At 46.6% G+C, this 22,711-nt stretch overlaps 1 protein-coding gene across 1 annotated transcript in view; it reads right to left on the minus strand.

The window, feature by feature from the left end:
• The window catches only part of CDH1 (cadherin 1), a 96,802-nt gene that overhangs the window by 43,673 nt on the left and 30,418 nt on the right, over positions 1-22,711 (minus strand). Inside the window, exon 3 of the mRNA XM_080644614.1 lies at positions 739-986. Within this exon, the coding sequence (XP_080500740.1) occupies positions 739-986 (248 nt within the window). The remainder of the gene's footprint in view (positions 1-738; positions 987-22,711) is intronic.

Consider the following 22,711-nt stretch of genomic DNA (forward strand, 5'->3'; position numbering starts at 1 on the left):
CACTGCCATATCATGGGGAAGGATCTTGTGTAGATTACAGTCCAATGCGGCAAAAGCTTCCCACTGACTCTTCCCTGTCTTTGCCAAGACCCTCTCCACTAGAAACACAAAGAGCAAATGATCAGAGTATTGACCTCTTACTCATTCTTCCTCCACGAAAGGAGTGATAAGGACAGTTCACAATTACTGGGTACTTATTATATGCCGAGCGTGGTTCTAGCATTTCACGTGTATTAACCCATGCAGCCATTATTATCTCCATTTTACAGATAAGGACATTCAAGCACTGACAATACCTTCCACATTTACTCAGGTAGTAAATTCAATCCCAGACAGAGTCCATGCCCTTACCCACACTATTCTACTCAACCTGCCGAAATAAAGATAATGGCATCTTGCCACCATTCCACCTGATCCCTCTCCACCCCAAAGCAAAAAAAAAAAAAAAAATCCCCAACAAAAATTAGTTCAGTTAGACCGATGGTTCTCAACTGGGTACTATTTTGTTCCCCAGGGGACACTGGCAGTGTCTGGAGACATTTTGGTTGTCACCACGTGGGGGTGCAATTAGCAACTAATGGGTGAAGACCTGGGATGCTGCTAGACAGCACACAGTGCACAGGACGCAGCACAACAAAAGATTACCCAGCCCCAAATCTGCATGGTGCCAAGGAGAGAACCCCACATGAAGGAGCAGACTAAAATAACAGTGAACGTTTAAGAAACACTGCAACATACATGATGGTGGTGGTGCTGGTGGTGCTGGTGGTGGTGTTGGCGGTGGTCGTGCACTGCTGCCTTCAGTGTCACTTTGGTGGAGAGCTTCTTGCGGGCGGAGTCCCAGGCGTGAACAAGAAAACTCATCTCTGGATTATGTAGCTGTAAAGGCCGTTTGACCATAAGCACCCCATCCGTGCCCACTCTGAATCTGGTGTCATCAGAAACATAGATGGTCCTTGGTTGGCCGGTGCATCCTTCAAAACTCACTGCAGGGTATAAATAACAGCGATTAAGAAATTGGGCAGATTAAAAACAAGCACATTCCTTCTCTAAAAAGCAAACTGGACTCACCTATTAAAAAAGCCTAAGTCACACAAATTAAGCACAAGCAAAACAAACCATCCTCTGGTGACAGAACAGCAAAGAAAGAGCAGTTGATATCATCATCCTGTTCTTCACAATTAGAGGGCGACTGTTTAGTGTGGTCTGCTTTTTTTCTCATCTCCTTATAAAATGAAACAGTAACCTGTCTAGCAAGTAACTTCTGCTTTTCAATAACAATAAAAAGGGGCTTCTCCTTTTCAGATACTCTCGACAATATGAAAACAGCCCCCTAAAATAATGGAAACAGAATACCTATTGAGGTCAAAAGCTAGAGAGCATGGTACAGTCAGGTACTGTGGATAGGCTACAGAAATAATAGCAACTACCTACTAAGGTTGTTTTAAGATACACAGAACAGTGTCTGGCACAGAAACACTATATAAAATTTAAATACTACATTTAATTTTTTAAATAAAAAATTAAAAAATATATATATAGCTTTGATCAATAATTTATTCAACCCCTGTGAGTACTCCACAAAAGACATTGATAACAGCAGGTATTTACTGAGTGCTGATTATATGCTTACTAGAGGCCTGATGCATGAAGATTTGTGCAAGAATGGGCTTTCCTTCCCCTGGCTGCCGGCACCGCCTTTGCTCCAGCCGGAGCCACCTTTCCGCCTTCCCACGCTGCCCAGAGGCTCGGAGCAGCCGGGAGCAGTGCGGAGCGCCTGCGTATGCAAATTAACCCGGCATCTTTGTTGGGTTAATTTGCATACTCACTCCTGATTGGCTGGTGGGCATCGCAAAGGTATGGTCAACTGGCATCTTACTCCTTTATTAGTGTAGATTATCTGAGACATTCAGAGGCAATTCTTGCTTGCAGGAGGCAGAGGAGAAACTGCTCACCATCAGCTGGGGAGTCACAGGTCTCTTCAACCTGATCATCCAGGGAGGCAAGTCAAATGCAAAAGGCAGAGGACAACCTGTGTGAGGGAACTTAGGACCAACTGCTTAAAGACAAAACTAGTTTTTTAAAAATGTAGTTGCCCTGGCTGGGTGCTCAGTTGATTGGAGCATCATCCCATACACCAAAAAAGGTTGTGAATTCAATTCCCAGTCAGGGTACATACCTAGGTTTCAGGTTAGATTCCCAGTCAGGGTGCGTACGGGAGGCAACCGATCTATGTTTTTTCTCTCATATCAATGTTTCTCTCTCCCTCTCAAATCAATAAACATATTGATCAGGTTCCCACCAACTGTGAACAAGACAGATAAGACACCTGCTCTCATTGAGCTTATACTATTGTGGAGGAGATGGACAAATACCAAAACCAAAACTTGCAGATACTGATCAATGCCAGTGGCTAAAAGGAATTAAAGAGGGTTCCACAAGAATGACAGCAGGGCAGGGAGGTTTGGGAAAAGCACAACTTATATTGGATGGTGAGGGAAGACCTCTCTGATGTGGAGGCATCTGAGCTGAGACCTAAAGGAACCAGCCTTGCAGAAAACACGGCTCAAGAGCCTTTAAGGCAGAGGGAACCGTAGATAAAACAGTTCATTCTGGGAAACTCAAGTTGGCCTGTTTACCTCCCATTCAGATAATTGCCCCTCATTCCTCCAGTGGAATTTCTATTTTGTCTAAGTGATCTTTTATTAAGTTCCTGCTTTTGTGCCTATTTTACATAGCTAGACACCTCTCTGTTCATGAGGACCAGGTCTCTGCCAGAAAGCCCTAAAATCACCATGATGCCTGACCTGCAGTTTTCACTTCATCCACCAGGGGCCACCCTTGCAAATGTTTTTGAAGCCAACAGCCCCACCCTTGCCAGAGAAAATAAAACCATGTTTGGAGGTGGCAGGGTAAGTACCACGAGTACCCCTCATTTTGAAGATGAAGAAACTGAGGCTCAGAGAGGTTAAGAAATTTACCTGACATCCTATAACTACTTTACAGTGGAGCTGGGACTAACCCTCAACATCTCATGCTTGGCACTCCCTCACCCTGGAGAGAACTTTTTGCTTGGGGCCTTAGCTATTTTTAAAGGATGATTTTGCCCCGTAGCCTAAAATCCAGGGATGATAAAAATCTGCAGCCAACTCATGCAGTAGTTGGGAGTCTACTACCTGGCAAATAATCTTGTAATAAATGACAGAAGGGGGAGGAGGGTCAGGCGACATGAAGAAAGGGCTGGTCTGATTCTTGGCTGGATTATAAACCCAAATTCTGCCATGTGCTTGCTGAGTGGCCCCAGCAAAATGCTTAACCTCTCTGCGCCTCGGATTTTCCACTGGAACATGAAGAATACCACCACTTATCAAGCCTACCTCTTTAGGGTTTTGTGAAGATTAGCCATGCCAGTGAATGTGAATCACATTTTGAAAGCAAAAGGACAATGCAAGTCAAAGGAGATTTTTATTTCTTTGCATACAAGCTAGAAGACAAGTATTTGCTAAATAGACAGATGAACTCTAAAATAACAACAGAAGCCAAGAAGAAAAACAAGTCTTTTTTTTAATAGTTTTTTTTTTTTTCAGATATTTTACTGATTTTTAGAGAAAAGGGAAAAAAGAAGGAGAGAAATATGGATGTGAGAGGAAAACATCAATTGGCTGCCTCCTGCACACCTCCTACCAGGGATCAAGCCCGCAGACTGGAAATCGAACCAGCAACCTTTTGGTGCACAGGGTAACACCCAACCAACCGAGCAACACCATCAAGGGCAAAAATGCAAAGTCTTTCAAAGGATGGGCAGACACCTCCCTGTAAGTCTAAAACAGCAATTTCTTTTTAAACTAGCAAACAAGGTATTTTTCAAATAACCGTCCCCCAGTTCACTCCAACAGAAATACTGGGGCAACTGGACTGTTTGGGGACTTGTCACATCACCAGGGAACAAGAGCTGCCTTGGTTTATCGCACGGCATTCCTTAATCCAGCCAGCTCAAATCTGGGTAGCGAAAGTTGGGACAAGCATGACTGGACTTGCCAAGGGTGGCGGCCTGAAAAAATGAAAATGGCTTTGCGCATAACTTGATGCAAGGCGTTTAACCTGCTCTGGGCGTCTCGTCTTAATGGTGACAAAGCCCCACCCTTTGGGAAGTGACAGAAGAAGTGTGGCCACCAGGCAGCCCCAACCTGAATTTCTAGGTGCTCATTAAGGGTCATTACCTTTCCTGGCAACCTGATCCTCTAGGCTGATAAACCAGAAATTATAGGACAGACCAAGGGGATCTCCAGATCTAGGGAGGTTCTGGGAAGCTTACTTCAAACCTGGCCAGGGCTGGCCAGCGACGGGGAGCCACAGTGAACGGTAAGGCCAGCATGTGGGACAGTAAATAAGAATGGCAAACTGTTGGAACAAGAGAATCAGTACTTGGGAAGTGGATATAATCAAACATTTTCACAATAAAAAAGTTAAACGAAAATAAAGCCAGCAAGGAACTAACTATTCTTTTAAGCCAGACATCCCCCAAGGGGTCCCAGATTGGAGAGGGTGCAATCCTCTATTCCTCCTCCTTTCTTAAACCGGTCATTTGGTCACTTGATCTAAAAACCAAATCCCAGTGACAAGAGCCAAGAACCCAATGGTCATCTCTTAACGGGAAAATCTTTTCACCACCATAACGTTATCACCATCAAAAACTACAGCCTCAACCAATCACTTCAACTACCTTTATTTAAGCAACTTTTAAACATTTTTAATATATTTTGATTGATTTCAGAGAGGAAGGGAGAGGGAGAGACAGAGACACCAATGATTAGAGAAAATCAATGATTTGGCTGCCTCCTGCATGCCTCTTACTGGGGATCAAGTCTGCAATCCAGGCCTGTGCCCTGACCAGGAATCAAACCATCATCCCTGGCTCATAGGTTGATGCTCAACCACTGAGCCACACCAGCCAGGCAATTTTTAAATATTTTTAACATGTATAGAACATTGTGTCCAGCTCTATTCCAAGCACTGTACTAATATTTATCCCAGAACTCTATGAGGTTGGCACTACCAATGTTGCCTTTTCAAGATGGGAAAACTGAGGCAGCTAGTTAAGTAGTACTGTTGGGATTGGAACCCAGACAGTCTGGGAGTTCATAACCCTAACCACTGTTCCTCATGCTTCTCTCTATTAGCCAGACCGACCCCTTGCACTGTGCTCCTTATGTCCACTTTTCTGATTAAATTTCCCACCTCCTCAGCCTTTGGATAGACATCACTAGCCCCATTTCCTTTGCCCTAAATTATATGCTGGTGAGTGAAGGGGCTGGGCTGTCTTTACCCCTGTTCCAATATGCAAAATGGGGATACGCTTTCCAGCAATAATGAAAAGGAATATTTAAGGAAAAGACATTCCAGGTCAGTATGGAATTCTATACACCAGGTGGTTAACAGTAATCTGGGTAGAGGCAGGTGGGGGAAGACTGGAAGAAGTGTGGTAGCAGGAGGGGTAGGAAGTAGTTTTCTTTTCATTAAATGTATTTTCCTTGTACATCTTTATATTATATTAGAGACCCAGTGCACGGATTTGTGCACCGGTGGGTCCCTTGGCCTGGCCTGCACCCTCTCGCAATCTGGGACCCCTCAGGGGATGTTGGAGAGCCAGCCAAGGGACCCCATTGGTGCACGATCGGGGCTGGGGAGGGACTGTGGGAGGGCTCCAGGGCATGCCCGGCCCATCTCGCCCAGTCCCAATCAGCTGGACCCCAGCAACAAGTTAACCTACTGGTCAGAGCATCTGTCCCCTGGTGGTCAGTGTACATCATAGCGACTGGTCAAATGGTCGAACCAACGGTTGGACACTTAGCATATTAGGCTTTTATTATATAGGACTAGAGGCCTGGTGCACAAAACACATGCACAGAGGGGAGGGGAAGGGTCCCTCAGCCCGGCCTACACCCTCTCCAACCCGGGACCCCCTCAGGGGATGTCCAACTGCCAGTTTAGGCCCGATCCTGGGGATCGGGCCTAAACTGGCAGTCGGACATCCCTCTCACAATCTAGGACCGCTGGCTCTTAACCTGCCTGCCTGCCTGATCGCCCCTAACCACTCTGCCTGCCTGCCTGATTGCCCCTAACTGCTCTCCCCTGCTGGCCTGATCACCCCTAACTGCTCTCCCCTGCCGGCCTGATTGGCCCTAACCGCCTCTGCTTCAGCCCCCACCACTGTGGCTTTGTCCAGAAGGATGTCCGGAAGACATCTGGTCTAATTAGCATATTACCCTTTTATTAGTATAGATTGCATGTCACAATTACAATAAATTACTTTTTAAAACAACAAAAATAAAAGTGATTTTCTTGATTTTCATTGATTTCAGAGAGGAAGAGAGAGTTAGAAATATCAATGATGACAGGGAATCATTGATTGGCTGCCTCCTGCACACCCTACACTGGGGATCGAGCCCACAACCCGGGCATGTGCCCTGACCGGGAATCGAGCCATGATCCCTTGGGGTTCATAGATCAACACTCAACCACTGAGCCACACCGGCCGGACAAAATGACTTTTTTAACACATTGTGATTTTGTGTATTATTCATCCTGCAAGGGTCTCATTTTCTAGCTTATTTGGCGGAAGTAGCAGCTTTCATCAGAAGGCCCTGGAAGAGATGAGTGAAGTTCAAATACACATTAAACTCGTGACCAGTGCTGGGGTAGGCTCTGGGCGCTCAGCAGCATTCTTCGCTTAGAATTGCCATCCTGCCACAGAACAGTCCAGCTTCAAGGATTCTTCTCCCACCCCCGCCCAGCCCCGTAGCTGGAATGTGAGTGGGTAGGAACAAGACAGTTTGAAAAGCATTTATATATTTCCAGGAGATGTTGAGATTTAAGGACAGGGGCCTGCTATCAAAGCCAGCTAACTGTAGTTATTTGGTAACTATAACTCAAAACTGGGATACCCCAGTCTCTTAGAAGCAACTATTTGAAAGCAGTGTCTTCACCACACCACACACAAAGGCGTGCATTATGGATTGTTTCCCTCTCATCAGAACGCATTTGCCACAGCTAACACCAAAGAAGAGGGCATTTAGCTTTCATTCAAGGACCATTTGAACTTGAGCGCTCAGCCTCAGGAAGAGAAAGTCACACACATAACTCCAGGGCTAGATCAGAGAGCCTTCTGAGGCTCCTGGGGGTCACACGGCCATTGCATACCCCCAAACTGAAGGCTTCAGTTTCTAACTTAGAGAAGATAAAAGACAAGAAGTTTAGCCTAGTCACGGTGGCTCAGTGGTTGGGCATCGAGCTATAAACCAGGAGGTCACGGTTCGATTCCCTGTCAGGGTATAAGCCATGCTCAATCGTACAGGAGGCAGCCAATCAATGAATCTCTCTCATCACTGATGTTTCTATCTCTCTCCCTCTCTCTTCCTCTCTGAAATCAATAAAGATTTATTTTTTATTTTATTTTTTTAAATATATTTTTATTGCTTTCAGAGAGGAAGGGAGGGAAAGATAGAAACATCAATGATGAAAGAGAATCACTGATCGGCTGCTTCCTGCATGCCCCCTACTGGAGATCGAGCCCGCAACTCGGGCATGCGCCATGACTGGAATCAAACCCGGGACCCTTCAATCCGCAGACCAACGCTCTATCCACTGAGCCAAACCAGCCAAGGCAAGATGTATTTTTTAAAAAGACAGGAAGTTTAACCTGATGAATGAAAGGAATCCTGGGAAGACAGACACGGATCACTTAGCTAGGCAAGAGTTTATTTTCGCTGGTTAGGAATGGTGTTTTAAACAAAGCCATAATTCTCCATAGCTACCACTGCCTATACCAGTGGTCAGCAAACTCATTAGTCAACAGAGCGGCAAACTGTGGCTCGCGAGCCGCATGTGGCTTGCAAGCCGCCGTTTGCCGACCACTAGCCTATACAATTCCTTTATAGGTTCCATTTTCTTTTATGGCTCTGCATGATTCTGGACCATTTTCCTTTGACAGTGCCCATGAAATTACTGAACTTAATGGGTTCATTGAATACACATGCTCAGGAGAAAAATGTCGTTTTCATGTTTAAAAAGTGGGAGGGAAAGCCTCCAGCTTGTCCACTCTCGGTGATGCTGAGGAGTCAAGTTGCACCAGGAAGACTATCTTTTTAGCCCCAGTAAATCTCAAATTGTATGTGTCCATTTGCTACTGAGAACTAGGGACACAATACCACCTGATAGCCTTCCTAGACAGGTGGCCTGGGCAGTCCTGCTTATAAATGAGGAAACTGAGGCGCCGAGAAGTGTCACTGAGGAGACCTGGCCAGGCCACACGGCCCTCAAGTGGCAGAGCCTGTGGTCGGCCGCCACTATCGGGACTTAACCACAGGCAGCCTCTTAGTATTGATGAGCCATTTTGCAAAAAAATTACTTCTTGAATGGATCCCGGAGGTTAGTTCACACAAAAAATAGGACAGGTGGAGAGTGGCTGGCATGTAACAGCCAAGTTCCCAGTCTCCATCTTCCCCCTACACACACTCCCTCTCTCTCCTAGAACGAAGGCTGCTGTGCCTTGGAAACCCAGTTCCAAGCCTCAGAAAACATTAAGTAAGGACAGTAACAATCAGAAGCCACGTGAAGGAGAAAGTTTTGAATGTCAGATTCAAGAATGTTCTCCTTGACCAGCTGGTATGACCCAGTAGTTGAGCATTGACCTATGAACCAGGAGGTCACGGTTCAATTCCAGGTCTTGCAGGAGGCAGCCTATCAATGATTCGCTCTCATCACTGATGTCTCTATCTCTCTCTTCCACTTCCTTCCTCTCTGAAATCAATAAAAAAAAAAAAAAAAATTTTTAAAAAGAATGTCCTCCTTTAAGTCAACGTATTACATTAGCTAAAATAAGTCAAGAATTCCTCTCACGGGCTAGCCTTAAACCCCACACATTTTCCTGGGAAAGATAAGCAGCTTGGACTATCATGTTGCACAAGAGTAATTCAAGTAATTCAAGTTGTGTGTCCACAAAGCCCAGGTGATGGGCTCCAGGGGTGTCGTCGCCTGGGGCACCCATACCTGCGCTCACATCTCCCTTGTTGACAGGGACACCCAGGGGGCCCCAGAGATGGGAAGTTTACTCTCATGAAGCTTAGTGAGCTCTTTCTCCCAGCCTCCCAACACGTCTTTGCCCAGAACACATTTTAATTACGTGGTCTCTGTCTTCACCTGCACCCAAATAACAGATGTCAACAATGAACACTGCCTGGGTAGGAAGCAAGGAGCAAAGACCCCCCTTTGCTTCTGTTTCCATCAAAACAGACCGAGGTGGAGGGCAGGGCAGGGTGTCAGCGCAGAGAGAAAACAGTGAGCAGTGAGATCACAGGTGAAGGAACAATTAGTCCCCTGGGAAGGGGTACCCACAAGGACAAAGGGGTGATCCATCACCCTTGTCCTCCCCCCTGGGTCACTCGGACAGTGTGTTTTTGCTCCCCAGTCATGGTTCTGCTCAGGCTAATGCTGTTTCTGTTCTTGAACAGCAAACACTGTGATGCTGATCAGAATCAGCCCAGTAAAAAATGTCATAAATGGCACTTGTGGAAGTGGCTAACAGCCAGTGCAAACACTTTTATAGTTTACATCTGTGTAAATGCAGGTCAAACCAATATGGGTTCAAACCCCAGCTGTGCTTTTTATGTGCTGCTGTCAGCAAGCTATGCTGACTTCCCTTGAGCGTCAGTTTCCCCATTCTCCTCTTCTCCTTTAAGGGGTTGCATCAAGGATTGTTTCTTCAACAAAATATTGCCTGAGCCCTTACTCTTTGCCTGGCATCATCCTAAGGCCTGGGACATACAGCAAAACAAAGCAATGTCCCTGCCCTCACGGGGCTTACATTCCAGTGGGGATGAGACAATTGACAAACTATTAAGTGTCAGCAGTGAAAAGTGTTAATAGAGACAAATAAGCATGTAAGGGGGTTCCAAGGTTTTATGCAGCAGCTGGAGGGGACGGGACAATTTACTTTAGGCCCTGGTTGGTGTGGCTCAGTTGGGTTAGAGCAGTGGCGGGCAAACTGCAGCTTGCGAGCCACATGCGGCTCTTTGGCCCCTTGAGTTTTTAAGCAAAGGCCAGCTTAGGAGTACCCTAATTAAGTTAATAACAATGTACCTACCTATATAGTTTAAGTTTAAAAAATTTGGCTCTGTTGACTAATGAGTTTGCCGACCACTGGGTTAGATTTGTCCTGTGCACCCAAGGGTCGCAGGTTCAATTCACAGTCAGGGCACATACCCATTTTGGGTTCTATCCCTGGTTGGAGTGTGTACGGGAGGCAACAATCGATGTTTCTCTCTCTCTCTAGAACAGCCTTGGGCAAACTACGGCCCGCGGGCCGGATCCGGCTGTTCTATCCGGTTCTCTTGCTCTCCCCTCCGCTCCTTTACTTTGAATTTATATTAGTTCACACAAACACTCCATCCATGCTTTGGTTCCGGCCCTCCGGTCCAGTTTAAGAACCCATTGTGGCCCTCGAGTCAAAAAGTTTGCCCACCCCTTCTCTAGAATCTATGAAAAACATGTCCTCCTGTGAGGATTTAAAAGGAAGAAGGAGGAGGAAGAGGAGCAGCAGCAGCAGCAGCAGTCGTCCCAGCTTCTGGCTGCATGCTAAATGAGGGAGGGAGGGAGCCATGTGACAACCAGAAGGAAATTCAAGCGCCTAGCACTGCTCACCTGCTGCTCAGCTACTGTGGGCTGGGCCCTATTCTAGTTCTGAAGAGCCAGGGGTGAACACAGCAGGGTTGCAGGTCCTGATCCCTGACCTCCTGGGGCTGACATTCTAATGAAATGAAAGTTATGTTAGCACGGGGCTCCCACACAGGAGTGTGAGTGGTGAAGGCTCCTGCTCCTCCTGTCTGGACGGACCCGGCCTCCATTCCCTTTGCCCTTGTTCAGATCAAGGCCGGAAAAGAACTGTTTTAAGTCGTTTTCATCCCAGGCCTGTCCTGGGCAGTTCAGATATGGGCCAGCACCCGCTGATAAGACTTCACCTAGTATGATCTCAATATCCTGCCTGGATGGGGCTCTGGTGTCTCAGCCGGGGCTGCTTCTCTGCTCAAGTCTGAGACCAAGGGCTTGGCTTTAGTTCTCCAAGGTGAACACTAACTGCCAAGGCCTCTCACCTCACCTGTTCAAAAAAGGGAAGAGGCCCCAGCTGGTTTGGCTCAGTGGATAGAGCATCGGCCTGCAGACTGAAGGGTTCTGGGTTCGATTCCAGTCAAGGGCACATGCCTGGGTTGTGGGCTTGATCCCCAATAGGGGGTGTGCAGGAGGCAGCTGATCAAGGATTCTCTCTTATCATTGATGTTTCTCTTTCTCCTCCCTTCCTCTCTGAAATCAATAAAAATCTATAATAACAAAAGCATAATATGCAAATCAACCAAACGGCCGAAGAGCGGAACGACCGTCTGGACATCCTTCCAGACAAAGCCGCCAAGGCAGCAAGGGCCTACTCTTGCATGAAATTCATGCATCGGGCCTCTAGTATATTAAATTTTTATTTTTATTTTTTAAATATATTTTATTGATTTTTTACAGAGAGGAAGGGAGAAGGATAGAGAATTAGAAACATCGATCAGCTGCCTCCTGCACACCCCTATTGGGGATCTGCCTGCAACCAAGGTACATGCCCTTGACCGGAATCGAACCCGGGACCCTTCAGTCTGTAGGCCGATGCTCTATCCACTGAGCCAAACCAGTTAGGGCTATATATTAAATTTTTTAAAAAGGGAAGAGGGGGAAGCAATGGCACTCCGCTCCAGCAGGGAGCTGGCATCGGCCTGTGGGAGAGGTGGAGGGGACTTCTTCCCTGTCACAGCAAGGAAAACTTGTTTGGTTTCGTCAAAAACAACAAAGAGAATGGGGAGGCTCTCTGGCTTCCTCACTAAATTGGGGGTTTATTGTCCCAGTTTCTGGCTGCATGTTAAATACACAAACACCCAACCTGCCTGCCTAAAAGCAGAGGTGGTAATTGATCATTCCCATGGCCTGCAACCCAGGAAACATTCCTGTGGCAGGTTGGGCAACTCCAGGAACTGTTTGCTTATTGATTAGAAAGAAGAGGCTCCCTCATACACCACATCTGTCCACTTTTCCTTTCTGCTGCATTCCCCAAGGCCGGAGAGGACCCCACGTTCAGAAATTCCAACTCCTGTAGACCCCTCAGAGGAAAGACTGCTGATGGGCCTGGGGTGGGGGACTGGGTCTAGGCCCTAAGGGAGGGCTCTTAGTTGGCCACTTATGAAATAAAGCACCATGACCAATATACCTGTAACATCATTTCCAATCCAGGGTCTAATGTGCCCTGTACAGACTCTCCTGGGCTATTCGCAGGTCTGGCCCTAGCCGACGTTGCTCAGTGGTTAGAGCATCAGCCTGTGCACCAAAGGGTCGTGGGTTCCATTCCCGGTCAAGGGCAGGTACCTGAGTTGTGGGTTCACTCCCTGCCCCCAGTTGGGGCTTGTGCAGGACGCAATCAGTCGATGGACTCTCTCACCTCAATGTTTCTCTCTCTCCCCCCACTTCCCTCCCTTCCACTCTTTCTGAAAAGCAATGGAAAAAATATCATCTGGTGAGGATTAACAACACAACAACAACAGAATACCCAGGCCTGGGCCCGGCCCGGGGTAACTGAACTTTATCTTTAGGGCTAATAGAGCACAGGCATGGGTATATTTTAAACCTCCTCAGGTGCTTGGAGCACCCAGTGATGGTGGAGAATGGCTTTCCAAAGGCTGCCCTTAGGAGAGGCAAGAGGTATAATAAACACCTTACATTATCACCACACCAGTGGGGGAAGTATCGCTCTTCAAGTTTATCAGTAAAGTCTCAGAGAGTGACTCTCCCAAGTTCATACAGCACTGAGTGGCTTGAGGTGGGATTCAAACCCAGGTCTGGCTGACTTGCAAGACTTAGTGTTGTTGTTTTTGTGGGGGCAAAAGAGGGGTTGACAGAGTACGTTTATTAAAGCTGGGGTCAGTGAAACAAGCAAGGGCTTAGGATAGAAGTAACAGGAGAGCCTAGATGGGGCTGTTTTAGCTCGCAGGGAAGTCAGAAAAAAGGGGGCCTTGGAGAGAGGTTTGGGGGTTAGCCCGGGATGAGCTGCCACTGCCCATTGCAAGTCTTGTGGGGACCCTTAGAGTTTAGGAGATGCACGCCTGAGAGGGAGAAAAGGTGTGGGCATGCTCCCGGGAGGGAGAGGGCTCCCCAAAACCTATAGCCCTACCCCCTTAACAGTCTGGTCTTCTGGGTTTTGAGGCCTCCTTCTTCCCCACCTGATACCCCGTGACTTCCCTTCCTTTTACTCTGGGCTATTGGATGATAACATGATGGTAGAAACACACATACCTCACATTCCTCGGCCACTTGTTACTCAGGGTGCTATTTTCCCCTCAAATCTTAAGTTTTGTTTTTGTTTTTAATTTCAACAGCAATACCTTGTGTTAGAGGGAGAAAGTGACAAAATATAGATGACATAGTAACATTATTCAAAAGAGCCAAAAAGTGAAAACAACCCACCTGTCATCAACTGATGAACAGATGACATGTGGCATATCCACACCATGGAATACTATGCATTCAGCGGCAAGAAGAAATGAAGTACTGATACGTGCTACACCGTGCATGACCCTTGTAAACATTATGCTAAAAGAAGCCAGTCACAAAAGACCATGTACTGAGTGGTTAACTCATATGAAATGTCCAGAATAGGCAAATTCTATAGATGGAAAATAAATGAGTGGTTGCCTAGCTCGGGGGGGTTGGGGGTAGGGGCAGCCAAGAGGTGGCAGCTAAAGGATAATGAAAATGTTCTCCAATTGTTTGTGGCTGCACAGCTCATGGATACACTGAAGAGCCATTGACTACTATAGTTTAAAAGGTGTAATGTATGATGTGTAAATTATATCTCAATAAAGCTGTCATCCGCCCCCAAAAAAGGGCGGGGGGGACACACAAAAAGACAAATCAAAAGCACTCATGGTCTCCCTGACCAGTTGGCTCAGTTGGTTGAGCGTCACCTCATGTACCAAAGATCAGGGAGCATGGCTGGGTTTCAGGCTCAATCCCTCTCCCTTCTTCTCTCGCTCTAAAATCAATAAAAACATATTTTTAAAAAATAAAAAAGCACTGATGGTCCCATCCAAGCAGAGAAGCCACTGTTAATGCTTGTGTGTCCTATGTGTCCTTCAGACTGTGGTCTACAAACCTTTCCTAATTCACTTACTTCCCCTGTCCTGTATCCATAATACCCTGCTTTTCTAAAATTAGGGCATGGGTACTACCGTATTTTTAAGGGCCTTCTTCCTCAACTTTCTTCTTTTCCCTCCACTTGTCCATTAAACAACAAAAATCAACCTAGATAGTTATTAGGAAGAATGAAGTATAGCTATTCAGCAATAGAAACAATAACTGCTGTAGTATAGAGGAACCTTAGAAGCATTATGCTAAGTGAAAGAAAAAGACAAAGACTACAATTCAAAAATAACTACCAGCTCAGGAGATTGGATTTAGTTCGTCTGGGGCAAGGCCCATGCCTGGGCATTTTTAAAAAGTGCACAAAAGAGTACATATTCCACTTATATGACAACCAAGATCAGTGGTTGCCCAGAGCTAGGGATGGGTCTGAGTCTTGGTTGCCAAGAGGCTTAAGGTAACTTGTGGGGTGATACAAATATTCTAAAACTGAATTGTGGTGATGGCCAGACAGCCGTACATATGCATAACAATTATCTCACTGTACTCTCACAGTGAGTAAATTATAAGGAATATATGTTACATCTCAATGAACCTGTAGGAAAAGTAGTTGCTAGGATCTCCTGTGAGGAGGACCCCATGAATCCAAGTCCCATGGTTCAAAAGAGACAGGATCCATGAACCAAATCATGCCAAGGTCAGAGTTATGAAAACGTGGGGAAGAAAAGAGAAGCCACAAATCATTCTTAATTAACAATAATTAGAAGAGTAAATAAATATTCAATATAATGATAGTCATTATGTGCAGACATGGTGCTGAGCTCCTCACAGACGTGGAACTGCTGGGAAGCAGGCGGGGTCCTTTAATCCCCTGGATGGCGATGAGCCTGAGGCCCAGAAAGGCTTAAGTCATTTGCTCAAGGTCACAGCCAGTCACTCTCTAAAGCAGGATTCACGCCCCAACCCGCCAACGCTGGTATAGCCACTCTGGTTTAGCCACTCGGTTAGAACTGCTCTGCCTCGAAGAGGGAGAGACGCTCCCAGGGCAGGTACGAGCGACACAATGGAGGGAAATCCATGCTGGGGACAAAGGTAGTTTGCTTAATGCCACAGACTTGATTCTCTGTAAAGAGCACAAGCCAGATAGAAATATGTGCCACTCTGGCGGCGGCATTTCCCAAGTGCGAGCCGACACAGAAATATGCTGACACCGGCGTGGAGCTCGGAAGTTCGGATCACTCGGTCACTGGGGAACAAAGCCTGGAAGCCTCTTCCCCAACACAGGGGGAGAGTGTGAGGCATGCACCTTTCCCAAAGGTGGTCTGTGCTAGAAAAGCCTGGGCCCACTGCCTCTGGCATTTGGAACGAGACTCCTAACAGCTGGAAGCCCCAGCTTCAGAAGCTGGGCAGTTCTCAGAGGCTCCAGGTCACATGCACTGCAGATGACTCCCAAACAAGTGCTCACTTGTCCGACAGCTCACAAGAGAAAGTGTTTTCTTTCTTAGCGGACGCTAGCATCATTTTTCATTATCAAGAACAAATAAGCATTGATGTGAAAGGCAGCTGCTTCCAAGAGTGTTTGCTGAAGATAATCGCTCAGCCTCCGCGTGCGCCTTCGCTCTGGCTCCTGAGAAATAAACCCCCATAACCAATCCCGCATCCTGCCGAGTCCCAGGAAAAAGCAGAAATATCTCAAATTGGTGTTTCTCATTCCAAAAAGCCCAAGTAAGAAAAAATCAAAAATAAGAAAAGGACAGGAAGACCAAGCCCCGGTTCCAAGCGTAGAATTTGGCAGATGCAAGGGTGCAGCCACCAGCCACATGACTAACTCCTTAAGATGCCGCAGTACGGTGGCTGCCACCACAAGGACAGGTGGCACCTGTCCCAGCTCAGTTCCCAAACTTTTAATGCTATTGGTTGCAGCTTTTACAAGACTCTGTGGTCCTGTGGTCCTGGGGAGGCCTGCATGGCGGTCTTACAAACTCAGAGACCAAAAGGAACCACGTAGGATGGTCTGAAATTAAAACTTCTCAACTGAAAGCCAGTCGTGGTGGGTAGTCCTGTCCTAGGCCGTATCTTCCTTGACAAAGGTCAATCTTTACCTTAACGGAGCCTGTCTATTTTCTTGCATCTTCAATAACAAACCTTTGGAATGTCAGGATTTCCTTTTTCCAGACCCCCCCAGAGCACACTCACTGCACCAGAGCAGGAGAGCGGTCACCATCCTGTACCCACCTATGGAAAAGAGGTGTGTCTGTCTACTCCTTTACTTTCCATCCTATCCCAGATCCTCCCCCACCCCAGGTTGCTTCTCCTGCCTCCCTCATCTGTCACCAGTGGATTTCGTGTAACCCCTCACACCTCCTCCTCTGATGGTCATGTACAAAACAAGGCGCACAACTGCCATTCTCTGAGCATTTTCTCAATCTGCTGAGATTTTGCTTCCCGGCAACTGTTGTCAGTTTGGCTCAAATAAACTCATAAAAATTCCTACAGGTTTGGACCTTTCTTGCATCAACAGTCCGTTTGCCTGGCCTCTTCCCCCTTCCCAATAAGATCAAAAATTAGAAGCTTGCACACAGGCAAAAGGACATAGGTACAAGGTTATTCATAAGGCACTGTTGGCAGTGAGTAGCCAAACATGGGAGACAAACCAAGCATCCGTCAATAGAGGATTAGTGCCCCGGCCAGTGTGGCTCAGTGGGTTGGGCATCGCCCCGTGCACCAAAAGGTGGCCAGTTTGATTCCTGGTCAGGGCACTTGCCCGGGTTGCAGGCTCCATCCCCAGTAGGAGGGTGTGCAGGAGGCAGCCGACCAATGTTTCACTCTCACACTGTTGTTTCTCTCTCCCTCTCCCTTCTTCTCTAAAAAACAATTTTTAAACATCTTAATTTAAAAGAAAAAAAGAATGAGGTAGCTGCTTAAAAGAATCAAATAACCCCAATAAATTTAACTTTAAAAAAAAGAATAAAATAAATCTGTATGTAATAATATGAGAGGAACGTGCCTTTAGAGAAAGCAAAATGCAAAATGGGATAGAGAATGTGCTTAGAATATCTTCAGGATACAGAGACTGGCAACACTGGTTGTCGCAGGAGGCGAACTGCTGATGGAGGGAGTGAAAGGAAGGAGAGAGACCCGCTTTTGTAGTCACTTGTAGCATTTGAGTTGGTTCATGTTGGCTTTCCTACGTTCTCATAAACAGTTTTCTTTAACGAGAGGGTTGAACCAAAGGAGGGCCAGTGATGAGTCAACAAACGTCAACAGGCAAGCCCTGCGTTCAGGCTTCCAAAGCCCCTAATGCAGACGTCAGCTGCGTTATCAGAAATGAGACACTCAGAGATGGGAGGCGACATGATCTGGTTCTGTCCGAGTCTATTTGTGGTTTGATCAGTACATTCTCAGGGCTACGATCTAATGATCTAAGTGATGAATGCTGTTTTTCTTCCCAAGGGTCACACTTTAAGAGGAATGTTGACCCATGGAACTGGTCCAGAGGCAAAGGGGCAAGGATGATACAGCTGCCCTGGACAGAGTGGAGAAGAGACAGACCGGTAGTTTACTCCTCGAGATGTACAAGGCTGACTCCCTCCTTCTAGAAGGGACGGTGACAATGGCATCAGAGGGCACAATACTGGCCAGCCAAGACCACCCAAGGAAAGAAGGAAATGCCGTCTGCTCAGAGCTGACCCCAAACAGAACTGGGCTGGCTGCCAGCCTCCCGAATGGCCCTGACTCAGGCTCCAACCGCTTCACTGGTGTTGCTTCATACAGCACTGGGACCCAGTGTGTGAGCTTGGGGCCCAGGTAGAGCTGTGCCTCTCAGGAACTGTGTGACTTCAGGAAAATGAACCCTTGTCTGTTTCCCCTTTTTCTACAACAGGGGATTTAAGGCTTTTTATCAATTGCTCAACCTTGATATGTGGTTAACCTGCTTTGCTGCTGTTATTGTCATGTTAGAGGTTTGCGGAACTGGAGCCTTCCGCAGCCGCCTCTGAGACCACCCTGCAGGAGAGGCAGAGACCCCACGGGTTCCTCTGTAAACTAAAATTCTATCAGTGCCCCCCCATGGCCTCCGGCACCCCCCCCCCATCTGCCACTCCCGCTTTTGGGTGTGGTGCCCTCGCCTAAGGGCAAGTCAGTGTCTTCCATTTCTTCTGATCAAAGTCTTGGTACCTTCTCAGGCCACCTGGCAGCCTCTTCTGTGGCCATGAAAGGAAGTTTCCCACTTCACTGTTCTGCTTTGCCCGACCTCCTCCCTGAGGACATAGCGGTGGTACCTATAACCTGAGCCAGGGTTCTAGGTCTGTGAATGGGAAGCCGTGAGCCCCTGGAATTATAAGTAAAGATGTGGACACCACCCCAGCTGATTTGGGTCAGTGGCTAGAGCATCCAGCCTGTGGACTGAAGGGTCCCAGGTTCAATTCCAGTCAAGGACACATGCCCGGGTTGTGGGCTCGTTCCCCATTAGAGGGCTTGCAGGAGGCAGCCGATAATGATTCTCTCTCATCATTGATGTTTCTATTTCTCTCGCCTTCTCCCTTCCTCTCTGAAATCAATAAATATATGAAAAAAAAACACCTTAAAAAACAAACCAAAAAAACAAAGATGTGGATGGACACCTGTGGGAGGCTCCATGGCCTTTGATACTTTCTCAAAGACGCCTGAGATCCCCAAAGAGGAGCTCTGGACCAGAGGCACGCTTAGGGCTTAAACTGGTGCTGTGGGTGTTGGGAGGGAGGATGAAAGAATGAAGGGGCTCAAATGAGGCCACAATGACTGGTTGCTTCCAATGCCTCCCCAGCCCCAGCTCCTGAGCGCCAGCAGAGAGGGTAATCCCAAGCCTCCTGCTAGCAGGTTTTGAGTGCTGGGAATAAAGACAAAGCACAGGTGGGGGGTGGGGGCAGGGGGGTCAAAATGAGGGATGGGAGAACATGGAGACAGCCCAAGAATCCAATATCTCCCATCCCCTCACCCTATAGACCCAATTCATCTCTTGATGCCTGGACCTTCACAGCAGCCTCCTAACAGTCTTTCCAGTTCTGGCTCAGATCCCCACAGGCTCTTCTCTCCGAAGTAGACCCTGGGAGCCTGTTACAACCGCAGTCACATCATGATGTGCCTCTGCTCAGCTCCAGCCCTCCAGAGATCCCCATTTCCCTCAAAATAAAAACATGACTCCCCGGCTTGACAGAGTCTACCCTCACCTCATTTTCTCTGCTGTAGCCAGTTCGCTGGATGTGCTCCTGCCCAAGTCACCTGTATTTGCTGTTCCCTCTGTGACCCCTCCCTCTTTTCCTCCAAAGGTCACCTTTCATGCAGGCGTGAACATTGTATTTCCAATAGCAGTCCCTTGCCTCTAGCACTCCATTCTTTTCTTTTTTTAATCCTCACTCGAGGATATTTCTCCATTGATTTTTAGAGAGTGGAAGAGAGAGGGAAAGACAGAGAGAAATATAGATGTGAGAGAAACACATCGATTGGTTGCCTTCTGCACGAGCCCTGACCAGGGTCCGGACCAGGGAGAAGCCTGCAACAGAGGTACGTGCCCTTGACGGGAATCGAACCCAGGACCCTTTAGTCTGCAGGCCAGCACTCTATCCACAGAGCCAAATCGGCTAGGGCTGGTATCTTCATTCTTATCCTTATTCCCTGCTTTATTTTTTCTCGACAGCATTTAACACACTGTATATTTATTTACTCTGCTTATTTCGTTATTATTCCCTACTATCCTTGTGGTCATGACTATATCTACAGTACCTACACCAGTGCTGAGCACTTAAGTTCTCAATAAATATTTGTTGAATGAATGGCACCTTTGTTCCCCCCAAACATCTGGCCAGATCCCAAGGAGGAGCCCCAGATGGCCCCAAAGGCAACCCAAGAGCAGGGCCTTCATGTGAACCCTGAAGATGAGAGCCAGCAGAGGTGGGCACGCTTTCCAGAGGCTAGGGTGGCGCCTGAGAATGGCCGAGAATTGCGGGCTTTGGAATCCCCACTTTCGACCCTAGAAGGATGCTCAGGAGCCTGCAGGTGGGCTATGGCTGCTAGTCATCCTCTGGTTACCAGTAAGTGATCAAATGTTAGCCCCATGAGAAGCACCATAGAATCTCAGTTAATCCCCATATGAACCCTGGGAGGGAGGTACTGCAGTTCCATTTTACAAGTGAGTAAAGCAAGACTCACAGGTGAAGTGACTTGCCCAAGGTCACATGTCTAGCAAACAGACAAAGCTGGGAATTGAACTCAAGCCAGCCTGACCCCAAAGCCTTAACCTCCACTTCGCCCTGCCCCTGTGATCAGTCGGCATGAATCCTCTCTCCCTGATTCTCTTTGCCTTTTTCCTGGACGCCTGGGCCATTGCAGGAGCCTCCAAACAGTTACCAAATGGGAGTGTTGGGTTCCAGGTGAGCTGGCTCTGGGGCATCTCATTCAAGCCCACACTGCAGGTGGAAGGCTAAAGTGCTGATGGGGCAGGCGGTGTGCTGACATCTGACAAGGCCCGTACAGACAGGTCTTTGGGGGAATTTCAACAGCACAGGAACTGGCTCTAAGAGCTGTAAATAAAGTTGGCTCAATACCTTGGTTGGTAATGGGGCTCACTGGCCCTGGCAAAACCTGATAGGCCACCTGGCCATCCCCAAAGGCATTAATTTGCTTAAAGAAGAGCGCAACCTTTGAGTGTTAATTTCTGGAGAACTTCTTGCCTTCTGACATAAAGGGGTACAGCAGGGGAGCCAGCAAGAGGGGAAAGAACCTCCTGACCTTAATCAATTCCACGGGAGAACCGTGCATTAACTAAACCCTGTAGGACGGAAAACGCATGTCATGGCTGCCAGCTTTAAATACTTCTCATCCTTAATGTGCCGTTTCTGCTGACTGGGCAGATGAGACCAGTCGGGCTACTACAGCTTTCTCTTTTAAACACCCTTTTAAGCCATTAGCTTAGACTCATCTTGAAAGCCTGCCTGCCTGCCTGCCTGCCTTTGAATTACACAATACATCAAACTTACTTCGGGTGTCCATTTTCTTAGGCAAGCAGGTGGCTGTGGTTTCCCAGAATCCCTTCTGATTATGGGAAGCCTGCGAACCAAGGTTCTTCACGGGCAGGGCCACGGGAAGCACCCCCCTCCAGCCTGAGGTGGTTTACTAAATGCTCAGCAGCACCTCTACTACCAGGAGCAGGAACTACTTCACTAATGATCTTACTTTTTTCCCTACTGCATTTTAAAGAATTTAGATGGAATTCACATACCATAACATTCACCAATTCAAAGTGTAAATTTTAGTGTTTTTAGTTATTCCCTATGTTGTGCCACCATCATTACTCTGTAACTCTAGAACATTTCCATCATTCCTCCCCGCAAAAAACCATGTACCCATCAGCAGTCAGTCCCAATTCCTCTCTCTTCCCCCAACTCCTGGCAACCACTCACCTGTTTTCTGTCCCTATAGATGTGCCTATTCTGGATCTATATATATATAAAAGGCTAAGTGACCGACCATCCATCCGTCTGACCGTCCGACTGGTACATATGATGCGCACTGGCAATTTAAAAATAAACGTTGACTTGTGCATATTTTACCTGAACCTGTTTTCAGACATGGTCAGTTATATGTTGCTTTCTCTCAAGTTCAAAGAGCGTGTGATGTTAAAGTTGTAAATACTTCATCACAAGGGAAATTAGTCAAGCACTCTGAAAGTGTTTTTAATCTTAATGTGGTGTACAGGGAGATATTAGAATAAGTTTAATCAATTTATCGGTCATTGTTTTTATCAATTTTAAAAAATATATTTTATTGAATTTTTACAGAGAGGAAGGGAGAGGGATAGAGAGTGAGAAACATCGATCAGCTGCCTTCTGCACACCCCCTACTGGGGATATGCCCACAACCAAGGTATATGCCCTTGACAGGAATTGAACCTGGGACCCTTCAGTCCGCAGGCCGACACTCTATCCACTGAGCCAAACCGGTTAGGGCTCAATGTTATTTTTATATCATGTTTTTGTTGTTTTTATATCATGTCTATTGTTGTTATATCATGTTGTTGTTGTTTATTTATTAATCAATCTATCAGTCATAGTTTTTATCAATGTTGTTTTTATATCATGTTTTTGTTATTTTTATATCATGTCTTTGTTGTTTTTATATCATGTTGTTATTGTTTATTTATTAATCAATTTATATATTATTTTCATATACATTTTACTAATTTTCTTTCATCTGACACTTCTATTATAAAGGGTGAATAGCGATATTAAAATATTTCATATTTTAATTTTATAATACTATATTATATACACTATTTTCACATGTAATTTTTTGCAGTAACGTAATTACCGCACAAATCTTTCTTCTAATTCATTTCCTTTCAATGTGCATGAATCCGTGCACCGGGCCACTAGTGTCATATAAATGGAGTCAGACAATATGTGGCCTGGATTCTTTCACTCGGCATGTTTCAACTTCAACCATGTGGTAGCCAGTATCA

The sequence above is a fragment of the Plecotus auritus genome, assembly GCF_963455305.1.
Source record: "Plecotus auritus genome assembly, chromosome: 10".
NCBI lineage: Eukaryota > Metazoa > Chordata > Mammalia > Chiroptera > Vespertilionidae > Plecotus > Plecotus auritus.